At 39.7% G+C, this 12,370-nt stretch overlaps 1 protein-coding gene across 1 annotated transcript; it reads right to left on the bottom strand.

Moving 5' to 3' along the window:
- Positions 1–70: 70 nt before the first annotated feature.
- On the bottom strand, positions 71–10,808 carry nfe2l1a (nfe2 like bZIP transcription factor 1a). The gene is made up of 6 exons (XM_026917137.3): positions 10,545–10,808; positions 8,340–8,974; positions 4,647–4,835; positions 3,399–3,488; positions 3,080–3,223; positions 71–2,514 (listed from the first exon to the last, which is right to left on the bottom strand). The coding sequence occupies exons 2-6, from the start codon at positions 8,859–8,861 to the stop codon at positions 1,231–1,233; spliced, it is 2,229 nt and encodes a 742-aa protein (XP_026772938.2). The 5' UTR covers positions 8,862–8,974; positions 10,545–10,808; the 3' UTR covers positions 71–1,230.
- Between the last annotated feature and the right edge of the window lie 1,562 nt (positions 10,809–12,370).

The following is a 12,370-nucleotide window of genomic DNA, read 5'->3' as shown; positions in this document are numbered from 1 at the left end:
GCAGCTTCATATTTTGTCTTCGTACAGTGTGCAGAACTGACAGTATGTTTTAAAGAAGCCATTAGACAAATGGTATCTAATATCTTTAATCAAACACAGAAAACAAGCCCAGCTTGTCTTCAATAATTCACACAAAAAGTATGAAAATGTCATAGGGCATATGCAAAACTCTGATCAATACAATGTTAAGGTCTCTGATTCATACAGTATACCAGAGAAAGTAGAAAACAAGTAAAAAATAAGCACAATGCCTAAACATGGTGCCTAACCAGTGACATTATTAAAAATGTTTGTTGAATCACAAAACTGGTTCTAGAGATAACACCACTGAATAACACCTGGACTAGACCTAAAGCCTGACCGACAGTAAGGCAAGGATAGACACTGCATTAATTCTGGGATCCATGACTTTTTACTTGTTTATTCCAATCTTCTAAAATAGCAACTTGTTTTACAGTTCTTCCATTCCTGTTCTCCTAAACCAGAGAATGGACAGGAGCTCTCAAACCTTTTGCAACCAGGGACCCCTTTAACTGTAAAATACATTTCACAGACCCGGCAGATTTATTTTATGAGCACCACAGTAATATTATGCTCAGTATTCACACGTGTATAATAATGTTATAGCTATTTATTGTAGACAGAGAGCTTTTCATTCCTGAATGTTCCACTGAACATAGAACATACTATATTAGATTCAGGTTGTCGTTATTTATAGGCCCACTTGTTTTTAATTTATTGAGATTTGGGTCAAATTTACTGAAGTAATGAGACAGATTTAATGGACAAATAACTGTAAGAACTCAATAATAAATATAATTTTGATAATGATGGTTTGTAATTTCCTCCATTCTAAGAAAAAAAAAAAAATCACAGACCCACTTGAGGTGCCCAGACCCCACTACTTCCGGATTAATCCAGTGTTATTCTCCAGTAATCTCTCCATTTTCATGGAGATTTGAGGTTTGTTGTAAATTACAAACACTGATTTACTGATAAAAATACATGTCTGTTAATGTGGATGCTTTGCTTCCTTATGATCAACTGCACACCTTTATCCATCCACATCACTTAACTGCAGCTGGATGTATTTTTAGCCACTAAATTACAGCAGAAGTCAACTCCACTGTAAAAAGAATGGTTAGGTAATTTCTATCACGACCTCTCCATTGAATCTTGCAACGTCTGGCTTGCAGGCGCAAACAGAGCATGAATTACTCAGTCTTATCTTCACTCCTTGTCTTTCTGCTTCTTGCCAGACTTCCGTCTGGATTTTGAAACATGGCTGTCATTGCCCGGTTGCAGAGGAAAGTCCATGGCTGAGCAGGGAATCCTTTCCACCTCCCTTAGTCTACTCCTCACCTCTTGATAGAGGTCATTAAGGCGTTGTTTCATCTCTCTAACTGAGCGCAGAACTTCCGATTTCTCCCTGAGCAGTCTTGCACGGTGTCGCCGCAGGCCATCAACACTATGTTCCAAATCCTGTAAGATATCCAGCTTCCTGCGACGACAGTTTTGCGCAGCGACTTTGTTCTTGCCCCTACGACGAATGTCTCTAATAAGTGTGAGTTGAGCCTCACTTAAGCGGTGCTTGGCAAGGAGCTCATTGAACTCTTCAACAGGCAAGTTAATAATATAGTCAGTTGAAAATGGAATCCTCAGGGCACGTGCTCGCTTCTCATCCCTGGTACATAGCTTGTCTTGGAGTTTATATTCCAGAGGCTCTTCTGAGTGCTCTTTGGGAGGCTTTCTTTGGTTGGTATATTGGGGCTGGTTGTAGGTGTGATCATGGCCTATATGCTCAAGCCAAGGTGAATATTGGAATTGCAGGTGATTTGTGTAGCACATTTTGTTTTGTTCTGGGGTGTAACCTCCAACAGCTCCTTCCTCATCCATTGGCTCCTCTTTGATGTGGGTGTATCCTACAGCCCCCTCCTCATTAACTGAGTATATCGATGACACTGATGATGCCGAGCTGGAGGACGATGAGCTACATGAGGATTCAGATCTACTTGGGGAAACGGGACTTTGGCTGTAGTCCAAGGAGAGTCCAGAGTCAGAGTCTGTTTGGTCGTCTTTTTGGAAAACCTCTGACTGGCCAGATCCGTTCTCCAGTGCTAGATCCAACAGAACATTCTCATCAAGCATGGATTCTTTCAACAGAGGACCAAAAAGACTTGACTGACTTGGTTCCTCTATAGAGAAGCTGGGTATACTGATGTTTGAGCTGTCTGATGTATGAGAAAGGAGAAAGTCTATGATGTCAGGGTCATTACAATTCAAATCTACAGTAGAGGAGTTTGAAACATTCAAAGGGGTATCGTTCTGGTTAGAAAGGTAACTGTCTTCTCTGATGGCCATGTTGCCTGCAAATGAGATCTGACTGGATCTTGGAAAATTAGGTTGATGAAGGCTTAGATTTTGCAGTATGGTATTCTCCAAAGTTCCTGTTTCTCTTGCTCCTTCCCCGTCATTGGGGTGAGAACTGCCCAATAAGTCATCTGCATTCATGTCCTGCAGAGAGAACAGTGGTGTCATAGCATGAAAATGGGTTCCAAAGTGGAGTTCTGGAGAGGTCTAGTGTTCTGATGCAGCACATGCTAACTCAATATAAGATATGTGGAAGATTCTAAGCTAAACTGATATGACCATCCAGAATTTCTTTTTCTTTTTTTTTTTTTTTTTTTTTTACAAAATAAAGTGATATAAAAAATTGCAAGATATTTATTTTAGATATATTTATTCATCATCAGCTTCAGCAGCCACTTCAGCCTGGATGGGACACTAGTACATCGCAGAGCAGCACGCACACACAAACACTCATTCACATCTAGGGGCAATTTAGCATAGCCTGTCCACCAACTGACGTTTTTAGAAGGTAGGAGTAAACCAGAGAAACCCATGCAGACACACGGAGTATTTTCATTCTAAGGTATTTAGACCAGTTGATTTATGTTGTGCTGTTTCATAGCATTCACTTTTCTTGTTAATTTTCCCCTAATGCTAAAAGCATTTAAAAAATCAAAACATGAGGAAACACTGGATGATTTGAGAAACAAAGAAAAGGTGTTGTGGTTACCTGTGGTCCCAAGACAGCCAAAACATCTTGCCATTGCTGTTCTAGGTCCAGTACGGGCTCATGCTGAGGTAACAGAGGGGAGAAAACAGACCTGTGGTGTTGCAGTGGGTCTTCATCAGCTCTCACTGGATCAAGATCCGCCAACTGAGAAATGCACATATGAAAAAGAAAGAAAAAAAAAAAAAAAACACTCATACATCTGATAACACTGAACATCCTGATGACAACTGATTACGAATGACTAACTGTACTACAGATAATAAATTGTTAGAATAGTTGATCAGTGAGGTTTTAGCCAAACTCCAGCTGGGCAACTTACATATTGATCATGTCGTAGGCGGGAACCAGCCTCCAGTAATTGCAGACATTCCTCAGTAAATGAAGAGTTATCCTCCTGTAAACCTGCAAACTGGGAGAATATAATAGAAGAAGGAATATTTTGATTTCAGACAGGTTATGTGTGTGTGCTTCTTTGGAATGTAAGACAGCATCGGAAAGGGAAACATCAGTCAGACAGATGTCGAAAAGGGTTTCAAAGATATTAAAAACCCTACCAATATTATTTAAATAGAAACAAAAGAGAAAAGGCTAGCAGCTAACCATTTTTCAAATAATATGCTTTGTGATTAATAATTTAACTTCCTGTCAGCCATGTCAGAATGTTAACTAGACTGAAAATAGGGTCCCTACAAATTCTTAAAAGCCTTGAAAATTCCTTGAAGATTCTGTTTTGTCTTCAAACTGTGCATAATTCTTTTTATAAATGACTACTGTTTCCTCTCAATTAACTTTAGCCTCTTCGTAAAGCATACAACAGGTGCCTTCCACTCGTTTCAAATGACTTCCTGCTTGTTAACACTAAATCATAAGGCCTGGCTGCCAAAATAACAAGCTGTAGTTACAGCAGGAGCCAAAAACAACACCACCGAAATGAAAGAACAAACAGACACAGAATAATTTTACAGTGTATTTAGGATGTAGTCTTATAGAACCAGAATGGAAATGTATCTACTACTTTTTGTTTAACCCTCCCATTTATAATTTGAATTTGAAGAAATAAAATCAATTCAATTCAATTTTATTTGTATAGCGCTTTTAACAACAGACATTGTCACAAAGCAGCTTTACAGAAATAAATAGATTCAAATTAAATTAAACCAAAATAAATAGTAAATCAACAGCAGAAGGTTAAACTAACCCATCCTCTGATTATGATTATGTACATTGAATGTGCTGGAATGACCTACAGATGTGAACGCTAACATATATCTTTTTAATTTAATTGTTCATGATAATGAACACAAATAGGAAGCTATGGAGCATAAAGTGTCTACTGGAAAGGTATTGCTTTAAGCAAAGCAAGTAGTCCATTACACATACATTTATAAGAAAACTGTGAATTCTTGTCATGTGAAACATAACCTACAGTCAGCTGCCAACATTTCTGCTGACTCAGACCTATGTACTGCCCTCAGTTCTCGTAACAGAAGACCTGTCCTCATAAAGCTATATTTGTGCACAGTGTTTATTATTTTTCATGTTACTGTAATGTAAATTGGTTTAGTACCTGTACATCCCCTTGCATGCTGGTCACAGGGTTATGAAATGGGTTTGCATGCCGCCATCTGTCCACCATGAACTCATCCTCGTCGTCTTCATTAAGCAGACTGAAGTATTGATTTTGTCCTTGAAGTAGCTGATCCTGGTGGGTATTTTGGTTGAGTTCTTGTTGCCATAGTGAAAATGCATCTGCTTCCTGTGGATACAAGATTTCAAGTTCAACACTGTATACTGATGCTCTGTCAAATGTCTTAATAGTGTTTGTGGATCAGATTATTTACACTATATGGCCAAACACAAGAATACTAATAACTCTGGCTGGATAATTGTGCTAAGACAGTCAGAATTGTAACTTATAACGTAACTACAGTGTGACTTATGGTGTCTGTAAACCATTAATAAATGTCAAGCATAGCAGGTTTGTCAGGAACTTGGATTCCCTAAACCATGGATTCTCAAACTTCTGCACAAATTTATTTTATGAACACAATCCTATTTACATAATAGGCTTGGTATTTAAATTCTGTATGTACAATAATATTGTGGATTTTTATGTTATAGAGTTTTTTTACCTGTACTTTCAATTCAATTCAATTCAATTATTTGTATAGCGCTTTTAACAATGGACATTGTCACAAAGCATCTTTACAGAAATAAATACATTCAGGATATAAATTGTAAATGTATGAGTTTATCCCCGATGAGCAAGCCAGAGGCGACAGTGGCAAGGAAAAACTCCCTGAGATGATATGAAGAAGAAACCCTGAGAGGAACCAGACTCAGAAAGGAACCCCTCCTCATCTGGGTGACAACGGATAGTGCGATTATAAATAAATCCCTTCTAAATAAATCTCTTCTTTCCACCGGCAGAACACTTCATGTCTATGTGGACTTTATTTATAGACCTACTTATTTTGAGTTATTGGGGTTTGAATTAAACCAATTCAAGTGATCAGTCATTTATACAATACAGTCAATTACACCATAAGAACTCAGAAATAAATATGATACCTTTAACAGTGGTGGATTGATTTCTATTACAGTAACAATTTTTTTTCTTTAAATGGTAGACCCCCTGGCTATACTTCATGGACCCCTGGGGGTCTCCAAACCCCACTTTGAAAAACACTGTCTGGCAGTAAATCTCCAAGACTGAGTTAAGGAACTTTGTTGTTTTGTTGTCTCCTAAACACCTACCTAGCTAGCTAACACTGCTACAGGTTTTTTAAAGTCTTTAATATTGTAGGACTTTCTACTTGTAACCAATTGGTAGGAGCCATTACAACCAGCCATGTATCATTACATTTCACTACGGAATTTTCTTATGAAGGTATTTAGTACCCCCTAGAGCCATTGCTCACTGGTGGCTCATTTATTGTTAGCAAATCTAGTCAATCTGGAGCTTTTTATTAAGCAATTTATTAATCAAGCACTTATTTTTCTATACTTACCCATGAGTTCTCTTACATGTTTTAAAATGTAGCTACTGCCTATAAATAAACTTAACCTTTCTGGCCAGGACATAGTGAAAGTAACAGCTTGTCTGTGTCATTGGGGTAATATAATTAGATTTGAAAACCCCCTTCCCACTATGGATTAACCCAGTGAATCTGCAAGCCAGTAGACCACAACTGTTATCTTGGACAGACCTAAATGCTAAATAAGTATAATTCAGATTCTTGTATGGGTGACTAAGTTTGAATTAGAAATAATGGTTAGCAGTGTCTTTGCTATTTGCGAGTCTTAAGGATTAGAGTATACTGAAGCTTCAGAGTTTCTTAATCATCAGCTGGTAAACAAGCATTGCAAAAGCGATTGTACACGCGCTGGTCCAAGTGATGCCTCCTTAGGTTACAAAACATCTCAGCCTGGGGTCAAGCAAGCTGTGCTGCAAACAAACACAAGCTCTGATGCCAAACTGAATCCATACTTCAGGGTACAGGTCACAACTAGCCTGCCTAGTAAACCTAAGAACCCCTTTAAAGCCTGCAGTCAGACAGTGAGGGGGATTTTGGATATGAAGAGGAGGGGTAGCAAATGTCTCAATTAAGCCTCCTCATCTGTTCTGCTGGTGTAGAGTCTGTCCAATTTGTCAGGTCCGGTGGTCAGGAAACAGACTACAGTTATGGACAACAGAAGCAAATAAGCATAAAAGACTAACATGGTTTTCATCCATAATTAAGTATATAGTTTTAGGAAAATTATTAACGATAAGACAGGCTGCTATGTTTACTCTAAAAAGTGACATAAAAAGACTTGTTGCACACAACATAACAACCAACAACTGTTCCTGTACTAGGTCAACAAGCATGTTCCTTAGTCCAAAAATAGATTGGTAGGTCATGTACAGGCAAGCCTGTCTGATCTGGACTGATAACTGTATAGATTTGACAATCACAGGACATTTTGTAAGAATAGACCTGAAATTCATATATCCGAATGAGAGATTCAGTTTTTTCCTCTCAAATGTGTCTTGGTTGTTTTATGGTCCAAGCACGTGACACTAGGCAGTATGTAGTCTGCCTTCTGTATGGTGTGCAGGTTGAGCCACTAGGGGTGCTATTACATGTAGGCATGTATTTGTGATATTTTTGGCATTGAAACTGAAAGGTGGCAAAGATAAACGAGGCAAAATTCCCCCAGCTCTCCACATGAGGAGGGAGTGAAAGCAAAATTGTGATCTAAACTCCCCACCAGTAATTTGGACTTAAAGCCAAATGCATGCTGCAACTTGGGCAGTGACTTGAGCCCCTTCAGTCTGGACACAGAGTTACTGTCTGTCACCATGTACCACTCTGTCTGTCTCCCACATATATATTAACCTCAGAACTGTGGCTAAATATTCATGCAATTTGTGTAAACATTATATTACAATACTACCAAGAAGAAATCTAAAAGAAATTTTAAAGAACTTACATATATTGTATGTGCTTATGAAATATATATTTGCTAGCAGAAATCCATAAAGATTTTATTGTACATTTTCGTGTGTGTGTGTGTGTGTGTGTGTGTGTGTGTGTGTGTTGCTTGTATGACGGACAGCACTTCTGAACACAAAGATCAGACCATCACTTCTGAATCCAGCTGTTGTGTAGCAGGGAAATACTTGACCTACACTGATGAGTTCATGCCAGCATTGTACCCATTGACTGCTGTTGCCTACGACTCTGTCCTACCGTAATAAATATTCATGTTTTTGTTCTGTATTGCTCAATAAGTCATTTATAGTTGCAGATCAGAAGGAGCCAGTGTTCATGTCTGTCCAGCCAGTTACAATTCTCCATTTTATTTTTATGCTTATTGTATGTATTATTTTTTATCTATTTTTTTAACGTCACACTTGTCGAGTGCAGGTCAACAGTAAAGGTTATTGTGACAAAAGTATTCTCAATGAATCATCAAATAAATTAATTTTTAAATAAAATACATTTTTAAAATGACTTAAAATTAGCTACCTTTTTTGTAACCTGATGATCACAGGGAAATGATCAAAATAGTTTCTGTTATTCCAGGCATGACAGGCATTTAGAGCACCTTGCTGGTACAGTGCAAGCATAAATTACTGACAGGTGTATTTCTGGTTTTGGATTCAGTCTGAAATCTCAATGATTAGTGCCTTGTACTATCATTTTTTTAAATCAGACTTTAAAAAGCAAAAATACACCATTTTGTAAACATCAATCTATAATATGCTACTTACCTCTTTAATGTCTTCACTATCCATTTGACTTCTTGAGAGTGGGTTCTCCACCTCCAAACTTCCATCATCCATAACTGCATCATGCCCCATTTCTCCAATCCCTCCACCTCCCAGCCTCATGGTCAAACTTGCTGAGTCCTCCATGTCCACCAGCTCATCACCACCATCCCAGGAACCAGTTAGGCTAGGTATAGTCATCCCGCTGTTGTCAGACTCGCTGTGGACCAGCCAGGCCTCGAGATACGCTGTTGGAATGTGCAGGTGCTGCAGAGAGCGTACCCAATGCAACAACCTGGGACTTGGGACATAGGCCTCCAGATCTGGACTCTTCATGTGGAGACCATATCCTTCTGGAGAGTTCTGGAAGTTGTTGGACTGGGTCTGGGTCAGATCTGGGCTTTGGATATTGATGTTATGTGGAGGAGGAAGATAAGGATCCACATCTACATGCATCCCAGCTAAACTGAGGACAATGGCCACCTGAATTAGGCCTTCAGTGAAGTACTTCTTCAGGGGTTGCATGGCCCTTCGAAAACACACAGTGGGGAGGGATCTTTTTCAGCAGTATGGTGGATGCAGTAGTGGATTTCACTGAGCAAACCTGTTTTTCAGAAAGTGACGTGTCTCACAATGTCCTAAAATGAAGGGAAATATTATGATTTAGATAACACGCAGAGTTCATTGTAAATTTGCCTCTTTTTTTCCTGCTTTGACAACCAACACAGGAAGCTGACATATGCTACCATGTGCACACACTATATATCATAAATGACCAGGACATACATTTCAAGATACTTATTTTGTTAACATATCTACATGCAATTTATGGACGTAAATGAATGATATATGAATATATATAGATAGCCTAGATAAAGATACTGTTTACATAGTCTCATTCATCTTCATTAACTGCTTTATCCTACAGGGTTGCGGTGGATCTGGAGCCTATCCCAGGAACACTAGGCATGTGGCAGGAATACACCCTGAATGGGACGCCAGTCCATTTTGGTGCCATTTTGGCACTATATGCACAAACCCATTCACACACTCATTCATACCTAGGGGCAATTTAGAGTCACCAGTCTACCTACTGGCATGTTTTTGGGAGGTGGAAGGAAACCGGAGGAAACCAACCACAGGGAAAACATGGAAAACTCCTCAGAGAGGGTACCCCGAGCTTGGAATCAAATAGCGGACCCTGGAACCATGAGGTGGCAATGCTCTCACCTTTAAACTGTTATATTGAATTGATTTAAATATGGTGCTAAACTATATTTTTACTGAAATTCATCCACCCTACAAAATATCATATAACCTATAAAATAAATTTGTTGAACATATAGTATGGTTTGGGTTGATACATTCCATCTACTAAAAAAAAAAAAAAAAGATTATTTCGAATAATTTGCCATATATGTCACACATATATCTATTAAGGAATATAATTAAAATGCATATGCAAATATGACGTAATGGCCCTCCATATATGGTCATTAGTATATTTCCTTATGGGAATGCTTCCAGCTCGTGGCGTGTCTAGAATCTGCCAGAAAGATTTGACAGATGAAAGATAAAGCAGTGATCTTGAACTTTGCACGAAAATAGCATGCCAAGGCCCGGGAAGAGGAGTTATTAAGACAGATGTCGTGTCCCGTTGACCTCCTCTTTGTTTATCTCCAGCGGCGGTTGAGTTTCAGCGCGTGACGTAACCTGAACGCTTCCCGGGAAATAAAGCTGGCAGTTTGGGCTTGGTGTGTCATTCAGTTACTCAACTCAAACTTCCCTTTCGTAACTTAGGAACGTGACAGGGTTTATTTGGGATGAGGAAAACAGTTGCAACATGTTTCTATGCATAGGATCTATGCAGTGTCTATAGAAGAATATGTTCAACAAAATGACTAGGAAATTAATGAGTGAAATGAAAAAGCGTTTAGTTTTTAACCACTTAGGGCTACAACAATGCCTTGAGTAGACTAGTCTGAACTCAAGGTTCAGCCTCTTCAAGAAAACAAAATGTCTTTAATTGTTCCTGTGTCCACTGAAACGTGTTATTACAACTATTTTGAAACTTAACTTGAACTTGAAACAGCTTTTCCACCCGTACTAAGTTGGTATTACGTGCGTCGCGCGCTGTAGGACCTTCCTACACTCTGAAAACTCTAAACTAACCGGGATCTGTATAAATAATAAATCTGCGCTCCTTACCTCGGTACAGGAGTTCCAGCTATGAGAAGTTAGGGCAGCTTTTTGCTCTTCCTACCGGCGAGCTGGCTTTAGTGTTGCGCTCTGTAACAGGGGGTGTGTATTTATGTGCCGAGTGGCTGCTCAGTAATCAGCCCTCCCAGCTCCACGCCATAACACAACAGTTACGTTTTTTTCTCCCTGTTAGACAAGCCAGTGCTGCCTTTGTTTTAAACAACCGGAAACAAACATGCATCGTTTAGATTTTTGGAACAGGAAAAGAAAATCTGGTCCGATTAGCACTGCACCCACTTTTAACTACATTTGGCTGACTAAATTATAACAACCAATATTAAGCAATAACAACCCGTGACTGTTAGTCTGGCTGGATTGTGTTACTGCTGTTGCTCATTTACAGTAAACTAGTGACAGTTGAGAAATACTTTACCTTTACCAGCTATTTACATAATCATGATGATAACTTTTTATATATAAGAAGGGAAAGGTGGCTTAGTGGTTATCACACTTGCATTACCCCTGTGGTTGGGGGTTCAGTTCCCATCCCTGCCCTGAACATGTGGAGCCTGCATGCAAGCTTCTTCCCCTAGTCCAAAGACACACACTGTAGGCTGATTGGCATCTCTAAATTGTCTGTGGTGTGTGTGTGTGTGTGTGATTGTCCCCTGTGATGGGTTGGCACCCTGTCCCCCACTGTGTGCCCCAAGCCCCTTGAGATGGGCTCCAGGCTCACTGCAACCCCATGTAGGATAATTGTTACAGAAAATGGATGGATGGATTTAAGTAGGCTATAGGGTATGATTGTTACACTTTACCATACCACCAAAAAAAAAAAAAACAGCGTACATTGACCTGCTACGAACTGGTGAAATTTATAACATTTTACATTCACTTTCATTAACCACTTTATCCGGATCAGGGTTGTGGTGGACCTGGAGCCTATCCCAGAAACACTGGGCGTGAGGCAGGAATACGCCCAATTCTCCTACTGACATGTAGCCACAGTTACAGATGTAACTAGTGTTGTATTTCACCACCTCAAACCACCTCTATGGGTGTGAATCACCTATAAAATATATGCCATGATGTCCTGAGGAACTATCAACCTTAGGACAAACTAGAAAAGTGTTCAGAGATGATCACCGCACTCCCTGCCACCACTGATCCCTGAGAAAGTGCACGGTGATGGTCAGGTAGCAGCCTCAAAGTCAAGCCTCAAAGTAATGCCCATCAGGAGGAGACACTGCTTTTACAGTGGCATGTTATGGTCTCCTTCATGGACTCCTGCAAAGCCAATTGATTTATTTACAAAATTGAGTAATATAATTTGCACTTTGCTGACTTCAGCCACAAGGTCACCCTGAGTCATCTGGCCAACAATGAATGCATGATGAGCTTCATACTAGAGCATGCAGTTCTCACACTCATTTTGCCAAAGCAATCACTAGTAAAAAGCTATTTTTAGAGACCTGCATTTCAGATTGCTATTCTGCATAGGCTCATAAGGAGAGGTTTTAAGGGACTCTAGCACAAGCATCCCACATAGGGCTCTGGGGGAATCATGCAGGACGTAGGAGCCCCCTTTTTTCAGGAAGGTTGGAAAAAATTTTGTGAGACCCCAGAGAGATGCCATCCATGGTGTTGTGATTTGTGAAATGGCTGCCACATATGCCTTCCTTATAAATGGGAACCAGTCAATGAGGTGCATACCACTTGAGGATATACAAGGCTGGTTGTACTAGAGGCTCTTGCAACTCTTTCAAGAGTGTTTGTAATCTATCCCACGGGACTAAATGCACAGGTGACCTCGCTGAGGGTGCCAAATCTCTCCA

The sequence above is a fragment of the Pangasianodon hypophthalmus genome, chromosome 13 (genome assembly GCF_027358585.1).
Source record: "Pangasianodon hypophthalmus isolate fPanHyp1 chromosome 13, fPanHyp1.pri, whole genome shotgun sequence".
Classification (NCBI taxonomy): domain Eukaryota; kingdom Metazoa; phylum Chordata; class Actinopteri; order Siluriformes; family Pangasiidae; genus Pangasianodon; species Pangasianodon hypophthalmus.
The sequence above is the reverse complement of the archived record's forward strand: the minus strand, read 5'-3'. Positions and strand labels throughout refer to the sequence as shown.

What these genes read in the sequence shown, in the direction of transcription:
- nfe2l1a (XM_026917137.3), bottom strand. Translation starts at nt 8,861, where the DNA reads ATGCAACCCCTGAAGAAGTACTTCACTGAAGGCCTAATTCAGGTGGCC. An exon ending in GCATGCAAGGGGATGTACAG is followed by an intron (nt 3,489 to 4,646) that starts GTACTAAACCAA and finishes ATATTCTCCCAG; the next exon opens with TTTGCAGGTTTACAGGAGGA. An exon ending in TGGCTGTCTTGGGACCACAG is followed by an intron (nt 2,515 to 3,079) that starts GTAACCACAACA and finishes TTCTCTCTGCAG; the next exon opens with GACATGAATGCAGATGACTT.